We start from the raw sequence: 25,174 nt of genomic DNA, 5'->3' as shown, positions 1-25,174 counted from the left end.
GCATCACAGACGTATTCATATACACAGTGTCTGCATACTTTCATCTCTACACGTCATATAAATATCTTAGGGGTGTTTAAAAAAATAATCTTCTAAATACACCTTTGTATGTAAATTCGACCGAAAGGCAGGACTGAGAAAGTCTGTTATTTATTAATGGGGAGGCACATACAATATTTACACATGACAACGGCACAATTACAGCAATGAAGTTGACGCTAACCCAAGAATTCAATACATGAACGGACTCGATCCATCTGTACGGGGGGATGGAATATATCTCAGCAATACATTATCAATCCTCGTTATGGAGTGGTCAGCCTCACACAATCCACGTATCTGTAGTTCCAAGCTGAAATGGAAAATATTCTCCTTCTCCTCCATTAGAGCTCATCGTGTGAGATGTCCTTGGCGTTATCTTGAATGAAATGTTTCCTTGTCACAGCCTTTCTGCTCCTCAATTTCGTCCCGGCTCTGAGTTCTGCTTCAGTCTTCATCCTCATCTCTTTATCCTCTTCAGCAAACCCTTCAGCATCTTGGATCATGTTCTCAATAATTCCAGGTGACATTTTATCTCCGTGGCGGTCCTGAATGACAATGCCATTCTTGTTTCCAGTTCCGATGTCCTCAGCAGTAACCGTCAGTATAACATTCACGTCTATCTCAAAGGTAACATTAATCTGAGGATCACCTCTCAGTGCCGGGGGAATTCCTGTGAGATCAAACTTCCCCAGGATATGGTTGTCCTTCGTCATGGCCCTCTCGCCTTCATAGACCAGGATCTCCATCACGTCCTGATCGTCCTCGGTTGTTGTGAACTGCTGAGTCCTCTTGGTAGGGATGGCTGTGTTCCGACTGATGATCTTGGTCATGACGCCTCCAATGGTCTCAATGCCGAGACTCAACTTACTGATTTCTAAAAGGTCAAAACATTCATCAATGGTGTCGTCATAGGCAGCAATCACTGCTCCCTCGAGGGCCGCCCCATAGGCTACAACCTCTTCTGGGTGAATGTCTTTGTTTGGTGCCTGGAATTCAAGATTTACAGCATTAGCCTCGTCCAAGGGGTCACACAGGCAATACACATGAATGATTATTTCCCATGTAGACCCGTGAAGATCCGGGGTAGAATAGGTCTTCAGCAACCCATGCTTGCCGTAAAAGGCGACTATGCTTGTCGTAAGAGGCTACTAAAGGGATCGGGTGGTCAGGCTCGCTGACTTGGTTAATGCATGTCATCGTATCCCAATTGCGTGGATCGATGCTCATGATGTCAATCACTGGATTGTCTGGTCCAGACCTGATTCTTTATAGACCGCCGTCATACAGCTGGAATATTACTGAGTGCGACGTTAAACAACAAACAAACAAACAAGCAAACAAATATATTTCCCATCTGCCAAGAACTGCAAAAAACGATACGACCTCTTTCGACCAATAAAATGAGGGATTAAATAAGGATTATTTTTTTAATCTGTCTTCCTGGAACACCTTGTTTCATGAGCATATTTATTAGTCGACTTTGAGACCGGCCATTTGATATTCTGGATCCGGAGGGAGCCTGGGATTTTATCGAAAAAATAAATTGCCACTGAAAATTCTTGAAAAACATATTCTTCAGACCTTTGAAAAACAAGACATTACCTGCCATAGTAGTTTCCCAGAGGCTTTGAAAGGTATCTCTTTACGTTTTTTAACGTAGCTGATATATGACTGGTTATTATAGCCTCGATATTATGAAATACTTGCCTTCCCACCAAAGAACTTCATGGCCAGTTGCCGAATCCTGGGAATCTTACTTGGTGCTCCGACCAAAACAATCTCACGGATGTCCGTCCTCTTGAATTCTTCATTATCCAGGATGGTTTGCATGGACTTCAAAGTTGATTCAAAAAGGGCCTGGAGTAATGAAAAGTACAGAAACTTATCCGTATATATGACCTAGCACCAGTGTAATATTCCCTATATATGACCTAGCGACAATGTAATAATCTCTATATATGACTTAGCACCAGTGTAATATTCCCTATATATGACCTAGCGACAATGTAATAATCTCTATATATGACCTAGCACCAGTGTAATAATCCCTATATATGACCTAGCACCAGTGTAATAATCCCTATATATATAACCAAGCACCCAGTGTAATAATCCCTAGTACCAAGCATTATTCTGTTTTTATATCAGCAAACTATTTAACGTACTATGTTAAGTGCCTCCAGCCTGGCTCTAGTGAGGACTTCAGAAAATGCATGGCCGCCCATGAGTGACTCGATCTCCACCCGGGTCTGATGCTGGGAGGACAGGGCTCTCTTCGCCTTCTCCACCTCACGACGCAGTTTCTGGATTGCCCCACTGTCCTCCCGTAGGTCCTGGCTCGTTCTCGTATTATATTGTTGGATGAAAAACTCTAGCAGCCTCTGGTTGATGTCTTGACCACCTGCAAGGTAATATATGGAAGACATGCATGTAATCACATATACAATATACGAGACTATGGTTTATATTAAAAAATGGTGTTATTTATGATGGAATAATTCAGACAACAGTTGATGTTTTTGAAGAATACATTTACAACGAATTAATGAGTTATACTTTGACGCCTCCATGGATTGTATGTTGTGGTGTGTCAGATTGATGTGTGAGAATGTCCGAAGTGATGCAGGTCTTAGACGTTTTCAACATTGGTGACACCAACGAGCATGGTAATGGTGGTTGCAAACCTAGACACATCATCAGGATGAATATAAGAATCCTACGATCACAGGTTACTGGCACGCCTAAAGGGCGCAACTCAGCGGAGTCACGTCATATATTCATGGTATCAGTAGACACGTGGTAGACAACGAAAGGTGAGATCAAGGTAAACAACTTCGGTATCTACATTATCCACGAGCCTACCTAGATGTGTGTCTCCATTGGTGGCCACCAACTCAATCACGCCGTCGTCGATGGTGAGTAACGATACGTCAAACGTCCCCCCTCCCAAGTCAAACACCACGACGTTCTTTTCTCCCTCTGACTTGTTAAGGCCGTACGCTATGGAGGCAGCAGATCTGAAATATACACATATCAATAATAGAACAATACGACGAAATGTGATTGCAAAACGTTCTGGCTTCCTACTGCAGCTTGGGTTGTATACTTCCCATCGAGCTGAGGATGCAATCTGAAAACTCCGCTGAGTGAGGTAATAGTCTAGCGTACCATGAGCATGCTTTCGGTCGAGAAAACGATGTTATCATCATCATTATTGTTCTTTTTATTGTTATCAAATTGGATGGTTTTGGAACAAAAATTCTGCCTTTTGTAATACAGAGTTGCGGTCAAGATCACAACAACCATCAAGATTCAGGAACAGATAACTTTTCAAAGGGAGACATATGGTGTCATATCAAGAGATAGATCAAATAAATGTGTGCATTTCCATATAACAGCACTTGTAACAACAGAGAAATAGATATACATTAGCGTTGTAGGGAATAGGCGATATCAAGATACTAACGGTTCATTGATTAGACGTAGAATGTTCAGCCCAGCGATGGTGCCGGCATCTTTGGTTGCCATCCTCTGGGCGTCATTGAAGTAGGCGGGGACGGTGACAACAGCATTGGTGACGTTCTGGGTCAGGTACGTTTCTGCTATCTCCTTCATCTTCGACAACACCATCGCCGAGAGCTCCTCAGGAGCGAATACCTTGTCCTCTGACCCAACTCTTACTTGGATGTGCGGCTTGTTGTCCGTGTTTATTACCTGGTGGATAAACATGTAGCCCTCAGACCAAATTAATCTGTGGATAAACATGTAGAGAGGGTCCTTAGACCCTACCTTTACCTGATGGCTAGTTTTATTACCTGATAAATAACACATTGGTACACACCTTGTCCTCTGACGCAACCTTAACCTGATGGCCTATTATTATTAACTGACAAATACACACATTGATACACACCTTGTTCTCTGACCCAACCTTATCCTGATGGCCTTGTTTATTTCCTGACAAATAAACACATTGATACACACCTTGTTCTCTGACCCAACCAAAATCTGACGGCCTTGTTTATTACCTGACAAATAAACACATTGATACACACCTTGTTCTCTGACTCAACCTTAACCTTATGGCCTATTATTATTACCTGACAAATAAACACATTGATACACACATTGATCCCTGACCCAACCAAAATCTGACGGCCTTGTTTATTACCTGACAAATAAACACATCGATGCACACCTTGTCCTCTGACCAAACCTTAACCCGATGGCCTTGTTTATATTAATTTGTGGATAAACATGTAGAGAAACACGTGGTCCTAGACCCTACCTATACCTGATGGCTAGGTATATTACCTGACAAATAAACACATTGATATACGCCTTGTTCTCTGACTCAACCTTAACCTGATGACCTTGTTTATTACCTGACAAAGAAATACATTGATACACACCTTTTTCTCTGACCCAACTTTAACCTGATGACCTTGTTTATTACCTGACAAAGAAATACATTGATACACACCTTTTTCTCTGACCCAACTATAACCTGATGACCTTGTTTATTACCTGACAAAGAAATACATTGATACACACCTTTTTCTCTGACCCAACTTTAACCTGATGACCTTGTTTATTACCTGACAAAGAAATACATTGATACACACCTTTTTCTCTGACCCAACTTTAACCTGATGCCCTTGTTTATTAACTGAAATAAACACACTGGACCCAATGTGTGGAATCAGTGTTATGTGAACTGAAGGACAACATATGCTGCTTGTGTTCTTGCTGCGCGTGTGACTCTCGTGCATGCATTGCATACAGCTGTGATACAGCTTGGATTGTGCTCATGACGTGCCATTTACTCGCATTTGACATCGGACAGATAAGTGAGTGAGTAGGTTTTGTACATTACGTCAGCTGGGTGTAGGATACCGAAGTGTTGCAGGTCTTCACGGCCTACCATTGTTTTCATGTGAAAGGAGCTGTACAACACATTTCTTCAGGACATCTAGTATGTCAATAATATATTTTTAAAGGGTAAAATCTGAGGATAGCTTTTTTCAAACTTTCTATTATGGAAAATTTGATTCAAATCTTTAAAGCAGTACCAGATGAATAAATAAACATAGTTACAAATTTAACCCGCCTTGAAAGGATATCGTTGTATGTCCCGCTGCACGGAAGGGTCATCCCAGGTGCGGCCAATCAGACGCTTGACGTCAAAGACGGTGTTCTCTGGGTTGGTGGTCAGTTGGTTCCTGGCTGCGTGTCCGATCAGGGTCTCCCCATCCGGAGTGAATGCCACATAGGAGGGGGTGATCCTGTTCCCCTGTTCATCGGGGATGATCTCAACCTGGTCATTCCGGAACACTCCAACACTGAAACATAAGACAACAGAACAAATTATTATTTTTTTTCGTCTAACAAGCAGATATGTAATATGATTTCAAAAGGAAACACAACTTTATATTCCGGATCCTTGGAAGCTTACAAACAACTGAGCGACTCACGAAGGCTGCCCTAAAATAATATTACTGCCTGAATCGGTTTGTGTGTGTGTTTGTTGTTCCAGCAACAGTGTATCGCGACCATATCGCTTCCGATTATAGATACGCATGCGTAGCGTCCATATTTACATAAACAGGATGTCATGTCTTCACCTCGAAAATCTGTATCTGAGCGATACAAATAATAACAAAACTCTCTTGAAGAGATCAATTTTACTTCACAAAACACTTCATGGACCGGGGACGAATGACTGATATCTTTAGTTTTGTTCAATCGCAGCCTATCTGGTCGTTTAATTGAACCTAGTTAAATGAAAGGCGTGCACAACATGTCCGCAGCAATTTAGTGAATCTAAGATGGCGGACTCCATACTTTTACTATAGAATATATCCGCGTTTGGGTGAGCACACGTGCTGTCAAGATCATTGAATTTGAGGAAACTTTCTATAAGGTGGGACATAGACAACTGACGGCCATAACAATAATTATCCATACACATATAGTTAACGTATCAAGTACACCATCTTGGATGGAACTACAGATAAGCGTTATTTAACAACCCCAAGGGAACATTTGGACAAATACGGGACCCAAAATAAAGAAGTTCAAATTTCACATACAATGAATGATCTCTAAAGCGCTCATAAAATATACACAGTAAAGCCCTGGCCTTGCTTAGATATTTCAACGCCGCACTCAGCAATATTCCAGCAATAAGATGGCGGTTTGTTGTTTGTTTGCTTGTTTGTTTGTTTATTTGTTTGTTTGTTTGTTGATTGACGCCGCACTCAGCAATAGTTCAGCTATATGAGGGCGGTCTGTAAATAATCGAGTCTGGACCAGATAATCCAGTGATTGACATTATGAGCATCGGTGTACGCAATTGGGACACGATGACATGTATCAACCTAGTCGGCGAGCCTGACCACCCGATCCCGTTAGTCGCCTCTTACGACAAGAATGGGTTGCTGAAGACCAATTCTAACCCGAAATCTTCACGGGACTGGCGGTTTGTAAATGATCGAGTTTGGACCAGACAATCCAGTGATTGATATGATGGACATCAATTTACGCAATTTTGATACAATGACATGCAATCAACAAAGTGACTTAACCTGCTCACATGATCCATTGAGTCGCCTTAGGCCAGGTTCACACAGTGTCGATTATGGCTCCCGTTTGAGAGAAGATAGCGCTACGACACGAAAATTGAAAAAGTCCTATCCTAAATGATCTGGAATGTCCTACCATTGTCTGAATGTAGTCGTATATGTTCGTAACAGAGTCCTACGGATCAGGAAAGGTCAAGAGAGGTAGGCAAAGCACTCCCGACAGCCGTTTTTGTCTGGTCGGATTACAGTCGTGACTATGTCGTGACAGATTCTGCTGTATCGGATCAAAATCAAACAATATCCTGTCCTGTGGATCGGGACGCTGTCGTGATAAACGGGCATGAATTCTTCATTGCCGTTTCTTGTCGACTGAGTCCAGATTGCGTCCAGATCTGGCCGAATGCGAACCGTCTTTGTCGGTCACTGTCTGATCTCTGTCGGATCGCATTCGGGAGAATCGGGACGCTGTCGGGACAGATTCGGGCGTTTTTTTACCACGCGGATGTTACAAATCGGATCAGATTCGGATTGAGAACGGGAGAATCGGGACGAATTCGGCTGGAAACGGCTGAATCGGGACGCTTCCTGAACACTATCTGATTGTTTGTGAATTTCCCGCCACAAATCACAGAATCGTGATCAGACTTTTGACAAGTTTAAATCGGGAATGGTCCTATCAAGGACGGCATTAAAAATCCTGAATGTGTGACTGAGATCTTAACGACAAGCGTAGGTTGCTGGGGAACTATATTCTTACCCCGCACACAAAGAAACCCGCCTTTCTGACAACTACTAGTACTGTTTGGAACACCAACATGTGTACGAACAGACATGATTCCATACTCGTGATTCGTTAACCCGGACATTCATACTCGGAATAAATAGTACAATCTGGATAAACGGGGTCTCACTAGGTAACTTCGCAGTTTAAACCATATGGATATGTACCAATAGACCCACCAGGAGTAGTCTGTTCCCAAATCTACTGCTATTACAGTGCGGGGCTTCTCGCTGTTGCCATTGGTGGGGGGTATTTTAGAGTTGGCATCTGCTTCCACATAAAAGCATGTTGCCCCTAACAACGGCACCACACACAATGCCACAACTCCTGTGCGCATGTCGCTGCTACCTCTGTGTATTCATGTATACAATGTATGATGGCTTTCGGTATTCTGCAAAACAAATCAATGCGGATGACAGTCGACATATAGGAGAGTGATGTCTAATTTTACCATAATAGGTCTTTGGTTGTAATTGGTTGTGTCCATCTGTAAATTAAATTGAGTCTGGACCAGACAAACCTGTTATTTATATTACGAGGAATGTCTCTCGTCAAAGAGAATCAATGACAGGCTATCAACCAATCATCTCATTTTTTCATTCTATCTTTACTCTCAATCAGACGAAAACGGCAGAAAATTCTTCAATCTAATTCGACTTTATATTTATGTAGTTTCAATGGTTCATGTCATTGGGGACAGTTAATAATTTTAAAAGGCGGGGGGGGGGGGGGGGGTCGAATCCCATAATCACCCGGATCCGACACAACAAGTTATGCGAAACATTTATACCATCTTCACATATTTCCCTCAGGCCAACAATATATTTCGTTTCGAGTACGATCCCAAATTTGCCTGCAAACTGCATGACCAATGAAATACTGAGTTAAATTTAGTACACATACCTGAGATGCAAATGAAATACAATAGAAGGTCGTCATTATACCATGCTTCGAGGTATTCGTCTCACCCGTGCTGTTTTCTCGACAGTTAAGATATTAAATCATAAACATAACGCCTTGATTCTTACAACTGCGTTCTCGGCTATGAATAGAGATTCACATGTAGACAGTTGTACATAACATCAGTACGACGAGTATGGATCCATACAACACGCCTCTAGTGGCGTGGCATACATCGACTGGCCAGCGCGCATGAAAGACGCTCTCTGATTGGCTAGCGATGGTCATGTGCTTCCTGAAAGGGAGGTACACGTAACCTCCTGTTCGTTCACTGTTTGTAAACAACATGTAGCAGTTGACGAAATTGTCGGCCTGGCTTATATCGTCAGGTCAGCAGTTCTCGAGAGACGTTTTTGACTCAAGGAGCGACAGTCGTATTTCTCATATTGCATTGAGAGAAATACGCCGTTGTGCCGCTTGAAAACCGTGAACAACGAGTTCCTTATGTTTGTTGTCGCTTCAAACAGTAGTTCAATTCTATCGCTGCGTGTCAGCTTGATATGGGAGGAAAGCCCAAATAGGTCTTAGACGTGAAAGAACGAACACGGACACGGTGCTGACAAACCCTTTTTCATAATAAGGTTGAATCTGGGATTCGAACCCACTATCGTTATGGCACGCCTACGGAACTCAACATGTGCCCCTAACTGGATATAGTATCACTCTAGGGCAACACGACTCATGGATGAAGTAGGACTAAAAGAATTCCAAGTTCACAACTACATTTGTTGACCAATTTACATTTGGAAACGTATGATGCACACCATTAAGATATTATATATGTACTTTCCAATGCTGGTTGACACAAGGGATATGATCAGAAGAATTATTTTTCATTTTTTAAAGAGTGGGGTCCAAAATATCGAAATCTTCTCTGAGATAATGCTACTGCCTACAACAAACTACATTTGGTTTGGGGGGGGGGGGGTCCCCGGACATTGAGTTTAGCAATATTCCAGCAATATCACTGTGGGGGACTCCAGAAATGGGCTTCGCGCATTGTAGCCATATGTCGAATCTTACCCGGGCCTTCGGCGTGACGGGCGTACGCTTTAACCACTAGACGACCCCACCGCCCCTGGTCCGGACACAGTCCTCTGTGCATTATGTATATGTACCCGTGAAGATCCGGGATAGAAGAGGTATTCAGCAACCCATGCTGGCCGTAAAAGGCGATTATGCTTGTCGTAAAAAGGCGATTAACGGGATCCGGTGGTCAGGCTCGCTGACTTGGTTGATGCATGTCATCGTATCCCAGTTGCGTGGGTCGATGCTCATGATATTAATCACTGGATTGGCTGGTCTAGAATCGATTATGTACAGACCGCCGTCATATAGCTGGAATATTGCCGAGGGCTGTGTTAAACATCAGATAAACAAGCAAACAAATCATTCATATGTTTGTCGGAAGAATCCACTAAGTGAATGACTGGTCATGCTCTGTAACTTCACTGATTGTGCTACCAACCACTGGTCGGCCTTGAGTCGATTATTTACAATAAGCCGCTGTTCAGGTGTACACTGTTGACTGCCCCTTTAAACAACTAAAATATATTCACTCACGCCATGACCATAAGGAACAACAGCCATGTAAACAGCGAAAACACTTTTTATTGACGACAAAACACTGACATTAAGAAAGTTGAAAACATTCAGATCGCATTCATTCCAGGCATACTCTAACGTGTGTATCTACATCTTTTCGCCACGCATGCTTCAGAATGGAATAAAATGGTTGGTGACTTATCAGAAACTTATCATAGAAAATATGAATATATGTTTGTAATTTGTCGTGCTTCGGTTATCTAATCCTCTGTGCTTACACTATCAGATATCCAGGAATATCCAGGACTTTTTTAGCAATTATACAGGTAAGTTTGTGATTCAGTTTACAATGAAAATACCTGACACACTTGTATATCCGTGACATATGAGTAAAGGAAAGGAAAACATATCATACCGCATCATTTAGATAAGGGAAACTAATTGCACCTCCACCACCTGACAGCATTCGTGAAAACTCGTGTCTTTCCGTAACCGGGAATGACACGAGTGGACCCGAATAACGCATGGTAGAAGGGAGATAACTCTAAGCACTTTGTTATAAGTCTTCATGTAGATGAGAAGACTCGTCTTCTTTCTTTCCATCCCCGGATGCAGTGTACAGTTTATTCATGATTGGCTTGACCACTTCTTCCAGTTCAGTCTTCTGTTTCTGATACTCTTCAACTGAAGCATCCTCGTGACTGTCCATCCATTTAATTGAATCGGCAACAACCTTCTCGATCGTCGATTTGTCTCCGGCGCTTAGTTTAGCTCCCAGTTTATTTTTGTCGTTTATTTGGTTTCGTAAAGAGTACACGTAAGTGTCCAGCTCATTTCTAGCATCAGTCTTCTCCTTCACTTTCTTGTCCTCCTCTGCAAACTCTTCAGCATCTTGGATCATTTTCTCCATTTCTGCTGGCGAGAGTCTGTTTTCGTCGTTCTGAATGACAATATTGTTCTTGTTTCCAGTTCCTATGTCCTCAGCAGTGACCGTCAGTATACCATTCACGTCTATCTCAAAGGTAACATCAATCTGCGGTTCCCCTCTCTCCGCCGGGGGGATTCCTTTGAGATCAAACTTTCCTAGGATGTGGTTGTCCTTCGTCATGGCCCTCTCGCCTTCATAGACAAGGACCTCCATCACGTCCTGATCGTCCTCGGTTGTTGTGAACTGCTGTGTCTTCTTGGTGGGGATGGCTGTGTTCCGACTGATGATCTTGGACATGACGCCTCCTATGGTCTCGATGCCGAGACTCATGGAATTAACGTCGAGAATAAGCACATCTGGAGTTTTGTTGTCTTCGTCGGAACCAAGCACTCCTCCCTGAACAGCAGCTCCGTAAGCTATGGCCTCGTCTGGGTTGATGCCTTTTGATGGTTCCTGGAATACAAGATTGTCAAGATGGTCAAAGGGTGTTTGTGTGGAACATTTAACTATTGCAGCATTTACTCCTTGATTGTTTGTTTGTTTGTTTGTTTGTTTGTTTGTTTGTTTGTTTGTTTGTTTATTTTGAGTAATATCTAATGTTCCACGGAAAGAAATACTTTGGCCTCAGTTTTTAAATTCGCTTTCTTCCTTTTTTCAGAGAAATATGTGAATACCTATCAGTGACAGAAACATAACCTGTCTGTGACAAACATCGTATAGGTCCCAGAGGTGCTCATGCTCTCCATGCTTGGGGTAAATGACGATTAAAGAGTCTATTTGATGACCATTCCTATGACGTATTATTGACACGTACCCTCCCACCAAAGAACTCCTTCACCAGCTGTTGAATCTTAGGAATCCTGGTGGAGCCGCCGACCAGAACAATGTCCTGGATGTCTGTCGTCTTCATGTTCCCATCCTCCAGGGCAGACTTTACGGGTTTCAGGGTCGATTTAAACAGATCCTGGCAAGGTTATAAACACACAACATTAACGTGCATCTACCTGTCAGCAAACACGGTGGTCTACGATTTATTTCCATTGATTATTAAAATACGTAATTGTAGACATATCTAAATGCATTAAATAACGTTGGGAAAGACTTGTTACTAAAACGATTAATTTGAAATGATAATTTATGATCACCAAAACGTTTCTGTAATTTGTGTGCTACTCGTCACACGCATATTTTGGGATCTCTTTGTGGAACATGAATCGTGCAATTTGCAATAGAAGGCCACATCGTGTTAATATCACTATGTGTGACCTTGCACCAGTGTAATAATCTCTATATATATGACCTAGCAGTGTAACAATCTCTATATATGACCTAGCACCAGTGTAATAATCCCTATATATGACCTAGCAGCAATGTAATAATCTATATATATGACCTGGCACCAGTGTGATAATCCCTATATATGACCTACCACCAATGTACCGAGCACCAAGTATCAAGCACCGTTCTGTTATTCTATTCGTAAAATGTGTGGTACGTACTAAGTTAAGTTCCTCAAGCTTGGCTCTTGTGAGGACTTCAGAGAAATCATGGCCGCCCATGAGTGACTCGATCTCAACCCGGGTCTGATGCTGGGAGGACAGAGCTCTCTTCGCCTTCTCCACCTCACGACGCAGTTTCTGTATGGCCCTGCTGTCCTCACGTAGATTTCGTTTGGTCTTCTTTTTGTATAACTTGATGAAAAACTCCATCACTCTCTGGTCAAAGTCCTCACCGCCTGGAGAATGTATGGAGGAGATGCTATGACATTGTGTGACATTCAGTGATTGGTGTAGCCTTATAAAGGGACAATGTTGTGCACCCACATTTATATTTGTATGAATAATAATAACCAGAGGAAATATATCATGCAAAAGTCGTTCATGTAAGTGCAGTACGAATGGTAAATAGATAAATAATCAAAATGTCATATCATCTTTGACATTTTCAACATGACAGGGATTTGTCAATATGCAGTATGAGACATTTTGTATCCAAGAAATTTACCAAGATGTGTGTCTCCATTGGTGGCCAACACCTCAAACACGCCGTGGTCGATGGTGAGGATTGACACGTCAAACGTTCCCCCTCCCAAGTCAAACACCAGAATGTTCTTTTCACCTTCTGACTTGTCAAGACCGTACGCAATAGAGGCAGCAGTTCTAAAACATACAGTGTTTGGTTACTACTACTCATCATCATCATCATCATCATCATCATCATCATCATCATCATCATCCGTGTACCGTCGAGAATCTATTGAGACAACTTTGTTCAACATTGATGTAAAAGCGTTTCACGTACGGTTCGTTGATCAGACGTAGAATGTTCAGCCCAGCGATGGTGCCGGCGTCTTTGGTTGCTCTCCTCTGGGCGTCGTTGAAGTAGGCGGGGACGGTGACGACAGCATGGGTGACATTCTTTCCAAGGTACGTTTCTGCTATCTCCTTCATCTTCGACAACACCATCGCCGAGATCTCCTCGGGAGAGAACACCTTGTCCCCTGACCCAACTTTCACCTTGACGTATGGCCTGTTGTTCTTGTTTATTACCTGGTGAATAAACACATAAATAAATAACTGTTTTACCTGGAAAATAACCTGTCAAACCAACAGATAAACTGCACACTACCTTCATAAACACTTAGATAAACTGTCTAATAACAAACTAATTACACCCGGAGGATAAACTTTGCGATGTCAACCATACACACTGCCTTGTAACATCCCGATAAACTACCTGATAACACCCTTATACAATCCGTAATACCAACCCTGAAAATACTGCGCTAATACCCGAATTAGCTGCCACTTAGAGCCCTGTTTAACAGGCCCCCAACTCTCTGATAAACAGGCCCATAACGCCGGGATATACTGTCCCATAACGGCCTGATCAACTGACTATAAGCGTCTGATAAACAGGCCCCCAACTCTCTGATAAACAGGCCCTTAACGCCGGGATATACTGTCCCATAACGGCCTGATCAACTGACTATAAGCGTCTGATAAACAGGCCCTCAACTCTCTGATAAACAGGCCCTTAACGCCGGGATATACTGTCCCATAACGGCCTGATCAACTGACTATAAGCGTCTGATAAACTGTCACACGACGCTCTGATGAACAGGCTCATGACGCCCTGATAAATTATGCCTCAACGCTCTGATACACTGCCCAATAACGCCCTGATATATTGTCCCACAACGCTCTGATATAATGCACACATAAGGACCTGATAAACACGCTCATAACACCCTGCTAAATTGTCTCACAACGAGGGAGGTTAACTTAGAAACGACTTTCATTAATTATGGCGTTATGAAATACCCAAACCAAAACGATGCTCCATTTTATTCCATTCGTGTGATGAAATAATTACCTTAAAAGGATAATATTGTATGTCATGCTGCACGGACTTGTCATTCCACGGACGGCCAATCAGACGTTTAACGTCAAAGATGGTGTTCTCTGGGTTGGTGGTCAGTTGGTTCTTAGCGGCGTCTCCGATCAGTCTCTCCCCTTCCGGAGTGAACGCTACATAGGAGGGGGTGATCCTGTTCCCCTGTTCATTGGGGATGATCTCTACATGTCCCTTCCGGTACACGCCCACACTGAAACACGACACATCAATGTTACTGAAATACAAACTGCAAACTTAGTATCACCCAAACATACTGCTACTTCTACTGCCAGTACAACTACTTCTACTTCGACGGCGACAGATACTTCTACTATTACTACTACTACTACCACTACTGCTACTACAACAACTACTACTACTACTACTACTACTACTACTACTAGTAGTAGTAGTACTAGTACTACTGCTGCTGCTGCTACTACTACTACCAATACTTCTATTAGTACTTCCTCATTTAATACTTCTACTACTACTACTACTACTGCTGCTACGACTTCTACTTCTACTATTACCACTACTACTACTACTACTATTACTACGACTTCTACTTCTACTATTACTACTACTACTATTACTACTATTACTACTACCATAATACTACTACTACTACCAATATTACTACTACTACTACTACCATACTACTACCATACTACTACTGCTGCTGCTGCTACGACTTCTACTTCTACTATTACAATTACTACGACTACTACTGCTATTATTACTACTACTACTACTACAACTACCATAATACAACTACCATACTACTACTACTACTACTACTACTACCCACAACTACTTCTACTACTGTCACAAGTACCACAACTAAATATTCTGCCTCAACTACTACTACTTTTTGTCTTAATCAAGCAAACACGCCGTGATAAATGAAAAGTTTAATTGTCTTCGACGCGGCGTTACACGATGATCGGTTTCAGCAACGCCGAAGGGACGTAACTCGCTGAACAGCGAATTGCTGCGCCTTAGTCAGCTGGGCCACCCGTACCCTCTTTTATCACGATAGGTGAGTGTTTGGGGTGGGTTTTACGCCGTTTTTAGCAATAATCTACCAATATCATGGCGGGTGACACTAGAAATGGGCTTCAAACATTGTACCCATATGGAAAAACGAACCCGGGCCTTCGGCGGGAAGAGCGAACGTTTTAACCACTAGGCTACCCCACCACCCTGAATCACGATAGGAATGACAAATGTAACATACTACGCATATACTGACCATGAGTAGGTTGTCCCCAGATCTATTCCGATCACAGTTCCGAAATCCTCAACTTTGGGCTCTGTGTCCTCAGCTTGCACGTGCCTGCATGTTACCACTAGCAACAGGATCACGCATGTTGGTATTGTCCTCATATTTCTGTATATAGTCATCTGTTGATACAATTTGATCAGTGCCGTGACTTTCACTGTGTACCAGTGTTTGATGTACGTGACGGCGTATCACTCTGCAATACTCCCACAGTATATCGCCCGTTAGTTGGGCTTGACACAGGGTATAAATCCGTTGCATGTGACGGCGAATCGCTCTGTTTTTAATGCACGTGGCACCGTGTTTCACCCTGTCGGTAGGCAGTATTTGCTTTTCTGTAAAAAAGAATCAAAGTGTTTGACTGACATGAGTACATTTCAAAACAAATAAAACTGATCAATGTAGAAAATACTATGACATAAATATTGCAACTACTTCAACTACTACTACTACTACTGCCGCTACTACTACTACTGATACTGCTGCTGCTGCTGCTGTTCCTGACGCTGTTCAGAGTTGCGTCCCTTAGGCAAGCCAGAATCCAATAAACGTGGGTCCTAATAAGTGACGCGACATTATTTTTGGTTGTTTGTCAGCACCATACATGATCGTGTGATTGCAACAAATGTGTAAATGTCTAATACCTGCATCCACATCGCCGTGATATAACTGAAATGCTGTTAAGAGCGGCGTTAAACCAAACTCACTCACTTACTGATATTATTGGACACCATTAATACTAGCAGTACTGTCACTTATATATTACTACCGCTATGCTATGCTATGCTATGTCTATTGCTACAACTAGTAATATTACTAATACTATTTTACCACTAATATTACTGCTGCTATTATCAGCTATGCATACTATTGCTACTACTAAAGTTACTTCTACTCTACTCCACGTCCACACCCTCTACCACAATTACGTCCCCCGCCCAAACAACACCCCATCTACTGCTAGATGTACATAGCGTTACGATTGTCATTTTGGGGTCATTCTCAAAATGCCCTTTCGCCATTATCAATAATTTATACTTAGGCATAAACAAATATCAATGTTTGGTGTCAAGGTTCTCATAAGATACTTTCACTTTTACAGAGCCCTTTCAAACCAATTCGCAATGGGTGACAAACAATTTACTTAAAATCGGATCTTATTTCTCAACACCGGTAGCGATAACTAAGATATGATTTTCATGAGATTGTGATAGATTATTTCAGTAACAATTATTCGTTCCGTTTCAGATACGATCCTTCTTATCAAACCTGTTGATTTGATTAACCAATGAAATACCGAGTTTTAAATAGCCCACCTGAGTTATGAATGAAAGGATAGTATTGTTACAGAAAAGGTTAAACATATCCAAGCTTCGAATTATTCGATCGTGCGGCATCAGCTGGGATGTTTCCTCGATAGTAAAGAGCTAATATTACAGGTGTAGTTTCAGGAATATAACCGCTATACATATACGGTGACATTTGGCGGCGTGGCCTTAATTGACTGGTTAGCGTAGTGCTGTAGACGTTGTTTAATTGGCTAGCGACAGTTGTACTGCGTATAGTATCTGAATGACACGTACTTCTTGGCGCCAACTGATGACAGCCTGGGGAAATAGCATGTCAACATGGTGCAATAACTCAAGGACATAGAGTAATGCTGCGTTCTGGTTTCATCATACTAACTGATATGAGTTGGCGATTCAGTTCTGCAGACGTATGCTTGAGACTTTGAGTATTTCCTCACATGTAATCATTATTTTTCATCTGGTATTTCAAATTCATTTCTTTGGATATTCAATAGGTCCAATCTATCGGGGTTTTATAGACTAATTATTTAGAATTACATTTTTCTTAACAAATCTACAGTTGCTATTGATATAATTTCTTACACAAATTACCCGTGAAGATCCGGGGTAGTATAGGTCTTCAGCAACCCATTCTTGCCGTAAAAGGCGACTATGCTTGTCGTAAGAGGCGACTAACGGGATCGGGTGGTCAGGCTCGCTTACTTGGTTGAAGCATGTCGATGCTCATGATATCAATCACTTGATTGTCTGGTCCTGACTCGATTATTTACAGACTGCCGTCATATAGCTGGAATATTGTTAAGAGGGGCGTAAAACAACAAACCAAACCAAAACCCCCAATGAACACAAATATTTATTATTTGGCACTGTTTGTGGCAATTATTTTCGATGAATGTTTGGTAGCGATATATCGCGGAATATATATTTACTTCTGATAAGCGAGAAGTAGCCCTATAGATGTACGTGTTGCATTATAGTAGAATACATGTGTGTGATACATGCATTTGATCGATAAATAAAGATCAGTATGGAAGTACAAGTAGGCAAGCTCAAAAGGTAAAAGGTGTACATACGCACAGTGTTAACGTCATCCTATTGTATAACTACATGCCTGTTTTGTGCACAAGCAACTCAAAAGTAAGCGGGTACTGGTGATTTATTTTGTAAATTTTACGCAGATACACAGCTTATCTGTACTGACTATATGCACAGGTTCAATTTGACATTATGTTATGTTATGTCAAATGTGTCATTTCTATTATAGACTACTGCTTGAAACAGTTGGTTTAAAATCTGTATTGTCAAAGCATCTATTAACTGCTCGTCATGTCTCAGAAATTAAGAATTGACAACATACTTGATTTTCTAAAACAAATCAAAGGCTGTGAGATCGCGCTAAACTTTCAAATTTAATCCTGTTTGGGCATCTTTTCCCCCATCGTGAACCGGTATTCATAACTGTTACAGTCACTTTGCATTTTAGGGGGCACGGGTGGGCCAGTCGTCTAAGGCGCCGCGATTCGCTGTGCAGAGTTCGGTCCCTTGGGCACGGCAGAAACCTATGATTGTGGGTTCGAATCCCGCTTCGCTCCGATTATGTTTCTAGGTTTGTCAGCACCATACCCGTGCTCGTGGTTTTCAACGAAGTGGTAAACGTCTGAGACCTGCATCACTTCGGGCTTTCCTCCCACATTAAGCTGACACGCCGTGATATAACTGTAAAACTGTTAAAAGCGGCGTTACTTTGCATTTTATACTCCTTCTTTATCCTAAGACAATGGAGATATCAAACTCTGGATTATTGAGGACGTCTCATGTTTATCCGCTTATCCGTAAACGCATACACGCCATGCTTTTCTTCTATATTCTTAAACAAGGGAGGTAGTTCAATGGTTATACAATGACTCTTACATAAGCAACATAGAATTATCTCCCGTGTTCATCATACCAACTTCTAAATACCACTTGAAGTGGTTCTTTATTCTGTTAGTAGCACGACATGCTTTCTGGGCTGCGTAGCTATATACGTTTCTCATGTCAATATTCTTAAGATAGAGGGGCGGTCGGGTAGCCTAATGGTTAAAGCGTTAGCTCGACACGCCGAAGACCCCGGTTCGATTCCCGACATGGGTACAATGTGTGAAGCCCATTTCTGGTGTCCCCCGCCGTGATATTGCTGGAATATTGCTAAAAGCGGTGAAAACCATACTCACTCACTCACTCACTCACTCACTCACTCACTCACTCACTTAAGATAGAACCAAACTATGTTCCGTATTTCATAAATTTGTCTTGTACATTTTACCGTGAACAGTTGGGCCAATTCTAAGCTGTGAAATTGGTCCGATGTCCTACATTCTTACGAAATAAACAACGTCTTACGATAACTCGATACAGTTTCAATGATCTTTGCTTTGAGTAAATGAGGCTTTACAGTGTGTGTGTTTACTATGCATTTATAAGCAGTTAAAGGACATTTAGTTGTTCCGAGAATATATAATACTTCTATTAATTGTTACATTATACTACAGAGACAGAAATCCACTGTTATTGTATTACGCAATGGACAATTTTGTATGTGCAATATGCATATGGTGTGTTAAAAAACCACCGAGGAAAAATACAGTACTAAATAGCTGCTAAAACATGATTATGACGAGGGGCTGGGACGGGTAACTTGGGTCCTCGGGTCGGGTGGGTCCTGAGTAGGACCCGGGTACCCGCAGTACTACCCGGACCCGTGGTTAGTCACGTGACATGTTGTTTAATGACAAAAACTAACAAGAGCTCAGTGGTTACACTACAAGTCGCTAATGTTCCTATATCTTTATGATGATGCACACATTACATTTGACTTGTATATGTTTTAGTAAAGATAAAGCTTCAGTCAACTTCAGTGTACGCATGATTTGATCGTTTCATAAGAGACCATATACATGTATCTATTACATGGTCTCTGGTTTCATACATGTATCTAAACAGTTTTGCCAGGGCTAGAGTTTAACTATTCCCAATTAGACATTGTGTTCCCAACCCTTGAGACCTACAGTGGGTACCCGGTAGGGTCGGGTAATAGGGAGTTGGGTACCCGGGTACTAAATTTGGACTCGTCCCAGCCCTAAAATTTAATACCAAACTGAAATTCCACGTTAACTCATCTTTAAACCATCATGGTAATGCTATCAAACTATGGAACTTTTGTTCTGCTAATTCCCCACATCCACATTTGATAAGAGATACAATATAAATGCTTTTAACAGTCGTCTTAGATTAAACAAATTTTCTGGACCCCAAATAACTGAATATTTCTGAACAGCTTTTAATTGGGTGGGAAAAAATGAAAGTTAAACGTTGATAACTCATAACGGTAAAATATAGTTAAATAATGTTATATTATTACGTACATGTGAATATTCAATATTTGTATGACACATACCTTTTAAACAGAGGGCTTATTCGTGTTCCCGCACGTGGAAGTGTACCGGCACGCTGTGAGACAGACGCGACACGCACCTGCTTATACGTGGCTGTTGTGCATTACACTTGCCGGTGGTATTTCTTCGACTAATATAGCAGTCGACACCATATGTCGCATTCAAATTACAACCTTTTGAGAATGAACTTACATAGAGCTCAATCTATACGACAGTGATCATATACATAAATTGAAATCGATGTGCGGGCCTCCAGCTGCGAATGCTACTGTTTATCAAGCAATAATGAACGTCGTTTCATCGACAGGAAATTGATTGTGAACGAAATAGGATACAGGTTTCGAGAAACTTGTAAATGATATTTCTGCATTAAACTATCACATGAAGAGTTAAGGTGTATAGGTGTTGAGTGTGTCGTTTGTCTCACAAGAGTATTCAAATATGCCGAGTGTATTATTTATCAGACATTCCTCATAATTAAAACTCCACCATCGTCTTCATCAATGGAGTCGGGGGAGCGAAAGTGATGGGGTTGGGTCAACGGCTGGCCTAGGGGTTTAATTTAAGGTAAGGCGTTAATCAGCAACGCAGGATCCATTGGTGCTGGATTCGAATCCCGCTTGTATCCCGTATACACGTATACTGATCTGACGGAACCATTGTCAGGCGCGAACCTAAATTGCCCCCTCCGTCATCGTCTTAGGGGAGAAACACGACGAGTGAATCGGGTTATGACGTATTTTAAAACACTTTGAATTTTCTTCACCAGAACGTCAGTTTAGTTATTTACTCAAATTCGTATCGACAATGTACGACTTGTACATGGGTGGCCAAGTAATCCAAGTCACCACAGTTTGCTGGGCAGAGTTGCCTCTCTAAGGCCTGCCAGAATCCAATGGTCTGACAAAACTTCAAAACCCGAACCCATCTGGAATTCGAAACCAAGAATCCTGGCATGACTGAGGGAGACAACTCCACACAGCTAACTGCACTAAACCTCAACGTATTCACATGCAGTCATAAAACAATTGTTTGTTCCACACAAAACTAACGTTCTTGACTTCCATCTATTAACCACGTTTTGTCTGTACAAGCCTGAAGATCCGGGGTAGAATAGGTCTTAAGCAACCCATGCTGGCTGTAAATGGTGACTACTTGTCGTACTTGTCATAAGTGGCGACAAACAGGATGGGGTGGCCAGACTCGCTGACTTATTTGATGCATGTCATCGATCCCTATTGTGTGGATCGATGCTCGTGATATCAATCACTGGGTTGTCTGGTCCAGACTCGATTGTTTTACAGACCAGAATACAAGTGTCTGTGTGGGGTATCTATGTTAAGCTGACGCATGGCATTTCCGGGTGCTGGCACTATAAAACCATCACACACAACACACACATGCATGTACGTCCATATATAATTGCAAAATTCTTGGCATGTGATGTAAATCCCCATTTCACCTCAGCTGTACCTGACCAAGGTATTTACTTGCACTGATCAAACAGTTTGTCTGTACCAGACTAAAACTCAACGTATTCACTTGCATCGATCAAACAGTTTGTCTGTACCAGACCAAAACTCAAGTTATCCACTTGCATCGATCAAACAGTTTGTCTGTACCAGACCAAAACTCAAGTTGTCTCGTGCATCAATCAAACAGTTTGTCTGTACCAGACCAAAACTCAAGTTATTCACTTTCATCAATCAAACAGTTTGTCTGTACCAGATCGAAAACTCAAGGTTATCACATGCATTATCAACCATGGTTCGTCTGTGCCAGACCAGAACTCAAGATATACACTTCCATTTCTCTTACAATATGAAACAAATCCAATGTCCAGTATCAGTTTATTGTTGTACAAGTATTCTCTGTCAACAAACATGACATATATATCACAGACTAGCAAGTTGAGTGGCTCTCCTAATAACAATATGTACCTAAAATGCGAGGCAAAAGAAAATATGTACCCACGTTTGATGGTGGCTAAAAATGGAAAGGTTATTTGGGCGTGATGTATTTAAAACAGGTACCATAGTTGTTTTGGATCTTAAGGTTGTAGTGATTCGGCATCTACTTTTTGGTCAAATCGAATATTCAAGTATATACTTTCTTTTGCCAGTTCATAAATTAAATCTGCCACCAACCATCTCTGTCATACAAAGCAGCAATATAACAACACAGATATGCTATCACTCAAACAATGACTATATAAATACCATCACAATTGTATTCAACTGCACTAGAAAGAGGGTGCCAATCCCTTCACCTCTGAATCCCGAATACTGCTCAACACAATCCTCAAAAGCACATGTCACATATCCCTCTCCAAAGGCTGAATGTCAATCACAGATGAGAAACTTATAAAACGCGTTCCTAGGTTATAACAGGGTGCGATTTGAAGTTAAGTTACTGAAAAAATATAGAAAAAAAAACATAAAAAGGAATTTTTTATGAACACCAATATTGTTTTTCAAATGTTGAATCTGCATACCAAATATGAGTTTATTCACATAGCTAAGTACTGAATACCCTCTAAATAGAAGCTGAATCTTGTGTACCAAAGGGGGTTGGCAGCCTCTAGACACATATGTTATGTTAACACAGATGAGATACACAGCCTGAGGACACATTCGCTACTCATGAGCAATAGATTTGACATCAAATATTTGACAAGTGGTGTGTGGAGTGAACTGGGTTTAGATGATATTAGAAATATACAGTACAGTACAACCTCATATACAACTTTCCACAATAAATTAATAAGATTTTAGTTCATTTTTTTAAATGTGATTCATGGGGTATTAGGTTTTATATATGTTATATTTTTATCCAAACTTAAAAATGAAAGTGTGCACAGGCACTGTCAACTTATGTGATTCTGTAGATACATCTGATCTTTACACAGACCCATTTCTGAAATGGTCTCAAATTTGTGGAATAGTTAGGCTGATTGTTGATTTTTGTCACACGTGGTCCTGTGTACAGCGCATAGGTCACAAATCAGGTGAGGTTAAGCAAAATTGGTAGCGGAGAGTAGTTGGATGGGTGACTCCAGACAGTTTCAAGGGCTTCGGTCCTGCCGTAATTGGGTACTTGGTAGGATGAGATGGTTATGTCATTTTTAACCTTCTATCTCCACACAGGCAGCTTGGGTTGTATACTCCCCAGGGAGCTGAGAATGATAATAGAGGGCACACGGATCCATTGACCAGGATAATATATTATATAGCACTTTGAGTGTGCTTTAGACCAAAGGTTTTCCCGATCAATCTAGTCAGAACTAACAGGGTTTCCTGATCAATCTGGTCAGAACTAACAGGGTTTCCTGATCAACCTGATCAAAACTAACAGAATTTCCTGATCAATACGGTCAGAACTAACAGGGTTTACTGATCAATCTGGTCAGAACTAACAGGGTTTCCTGATCAAAACTAACCGAATTTCCTGATCAATCTGGTCAGAACTAACAGGGTTTCCTGATCAATCTGATCAAAACTAACAGAATTTCCTGATCAATATGGTCAGAACAACCAGGGTTTCCTGATCAATATGGTCAGAACTAACAGGGTTTCCTGATCAATCTGGTCAGAACTAACAGGGTTTCCTGATCAATATGGTCAGAACTAACAGAATTTCCTGATCAATATGGTCAGAACTAACAGGGTTTCCAGATCAATGAGGTCAGAACTAACAGGGTTTCCTGATCAATCTGGTCAGAACTAACAGGGTTTCCAGATCAGACTGGTCAGAACTAACAGGGTTTCCAGATCAATGAGGTCAGAACTAACAGGGTTTCCAGATCAGACTGGTCAGAACTAACAGGGTTTCCTGATCAATCTGGTCAGAACTAACAGAGTTTCCAGATCAATGACAGGGTTTCCAGATCAGACTGGTCAGAACTAACAGGGTTTCACTGTATTAAGAATATGTTAATCAGACAAATTACAAATCCAAATCTTCCTAAATCTATTTTACCAAAATCTCCAAAACTGTGAGCACTGATGTGTCCAATGTATCCCCTCAAACAAAATTCAGTACTGGATACTGTACTGATTTTCGAAATGTTTCATTATAACCCATATGTCTCCATCAATCCTACTTACCACTAATAAAGATAGAAATAGCACTGTATTATTTAACAATCGATTGCACATTAGTGAATAAAGAATGCAGACATGTTTAACGAGAGCTGCAGTCATGTGTAACAAGACCTGCACTCATGTGTGGTATTAGAATGGATTATGCTTACAAAAAAATAATTGACTCTGTAACAATAATTTGCTAAACATTTTTTATATTTTTACGAGAACTGAATTTGAGGCAGTTTGGTTCATAATGCAACAACTATGCTTTTAGAGGTATATTTATGTGCTTACAAATGAATTTAATGTATGGTTTAATTATGGCCCAATAAATGCATGTTTGAAACTGACCGTTGTACATGTTTTTGATGTCATTAATTTCATTTGGGATGAGGGGGCATGGATGACCCAGTCGCCCAAGGCGCCGCGATTCGCTGTGCAGAGTTCGGTCCCTTGGGCACGCCAGAAACCTATGATTGTGGGTTCGAATCCCGTTTCGCTCCGATTATGTTTCTAGGTTTGTCAGCACCATACCCGTGCTAGTGGTAAACGTCTGAGACCTGCATCACTTCAGGCTTTCCTCCCACAATAAGATGACACGCCGTGATATAACTGGAATAATGTTAAAAGTGGCGTTTTAACCCAACTCACTCATTTGGGGTGAAAGCAATCTCATGAAAATGAGAGTCTTTACTGTGATACAATACCTCTAGGCTTAAACATCAACAGGAGTCTCTAAATTCTCGGGATGATTGAGTCAAACAATTAGACAAGCATATCTAGTGACACCAAATGTGGATTTCCTAACATTAACTACACCAGGT

The 25,174-nt window shown here is 41.4% G+C and overlaps 2 protein-coding genes across 4 annotated transcripts; both read right to left on the bottom strand.

Moving 5' to 3' along the window:
• Positions 1–134: 134 nt before the first annotated feature.
• LOC124142818 (endoplasmic reticulum chaperone BiP-like) lies at positions 135–8,539 on the bottom strand. Of its 2 annotated transcripts, none has more exons than XM_046511487.1 (8): positions 8,311–8,539; positions 7,587–7,798; positions 5,153–5,384; positions 3,509–3,756; positions 2,905–3,059; positions 2,208–2,443; positions 1,750–1,899; positions 135–1,028 (listed from the first exon to the last, which is right to left on the bottom strand). In XM_046511487.1, the coding sequence occupies exons 2-8, from the start codon at positions 7,742–7,744 to the stop codon at positions 384–386; spliced, it is 1,824 nt and encodes a 607-aa protein (XP_046367443.1). In that variant the 5' UTR covers positions 7,745–7,798; positions 8,311–8,539; the 3' UTR covers positions 135–383. The 2 variants fall into 2 exon arrangements, with proteins under 2 accessions (XP_046367443.1, XP_046367444.1); XM_046511488.1 differs by having other exon boundaries at positions 2,208–2,434.
• A 1,421-nt stretch (positions 8,540–9,960) lies between these two features.
• Positions 9,961–20,401, bottom strand: LOC124142819 (endoplasmic reticulum chaperone BiP-like). Of its 2 annotated transcripts, none has more exons than XM_046511489.2 (8): positions 20,268–20,401; positions 15,492–15,856; positions 14,216–14,447; positions 13,142–13,389; positions 12,845–12,999; positions 12,340–12,575; positions 11,655–11,804; positions 9,961–11,293 (listed from the first exon to the last, which is right to left on the bottom strand). In XM_046511489.2, exons 2-8 carry the CDS (start codon positions 15,641–15,643, stop codon positions 10,469–10,471), a joined length of 1,998 nt encoding a protein of 665 aa, XP_046367445.2. In that variant the 5' UTR covers positions 15,644–15,856; positions 20,268–20,401; the 3' UTR covers positions 9,961–10,468. The 2 variants fall into 2 exon arrangements, with proteins under 2 accessions (XP_046367445.2, XP_046367447.2); XM_046511491.2 differs by lacking the exon at positions 20,268–20,401 and adding an exon at positions 16,838–16,931.
• Positions 20,402–25,174: the final 4,773 nt, after the last annotated feature.

The sequence above is a fragment of the Haliotis rufescens genome, unplaced genomic scaffold, assembly GCF_023055435.1.
Source record: "Haliotis rufescens isolate VD_foot unplaced genomic scaffold, xgHalRufe1.0.p SCAF_59, whole genome shotgun sequence".
Taxonomy (NCBI): domain Eukaryota; kingdom Metazoa; phylum Mollusca; class Gastropoda; order Lepetellida; family Haliotidae; genus Haliotis; species Haliotis rufescens.
Note: the sequence above shows the minus strand (reverse complement) of the source record. Positions and strands in the feature narration are given on the sequence as shown.

What these genes read in the sequence shown, in the direction of transcription:
- LOC124142818 (XM_046511487.1), bottom strand. Translation starts at nt 7,744, where the DNA reads ATGCGCACAGGAGTTGTGGCATTGTGTGTGGTGCCGTTGTTAGGGGCA. An exon ending in TTGGGAACAGACTACTCCTG is followed by an intron (nt 5,385 to 7,586) that starts GTGGGTCTATTG and finishes CTTATGTTTCAG; the next exon opens with TGTTGGAGTGTTCCGGAATG. An exon ending in TGAAGTTCTTTGGTGGGAAG is followed by an intron (nt 1,029 to 1,749) that starts GCAAGTATTTCA and finishes CTTGAATTCCAG; the next exon opens with GCACCAAACAAAGACATTCA.
- LOC124142819 (XM_046511489.2), bottom strand. Translation starts at nt 15,643, where the DNA reads ATGACTATATACAGAAATATGAGGACAATACCAACATGCGTGATCCTG. An exon ending in TACAATATTATCCTTTTAAG is followed by an intron (nt 13,390 to 14,215) that starts GTAATTATTTCA and finishes TTTATTCACCAG; the next exon opens with GTAATAAACAAGAACAACAG. An exon ending in CTACGTCTGATCAACGAACC is followed by an intron (nt 13,000 to 13,141) that starts GTACGTGAAACG and finishes TGTATGTTTTAG; the next exon opens with AACTGCTGCCTCTATTGCGT.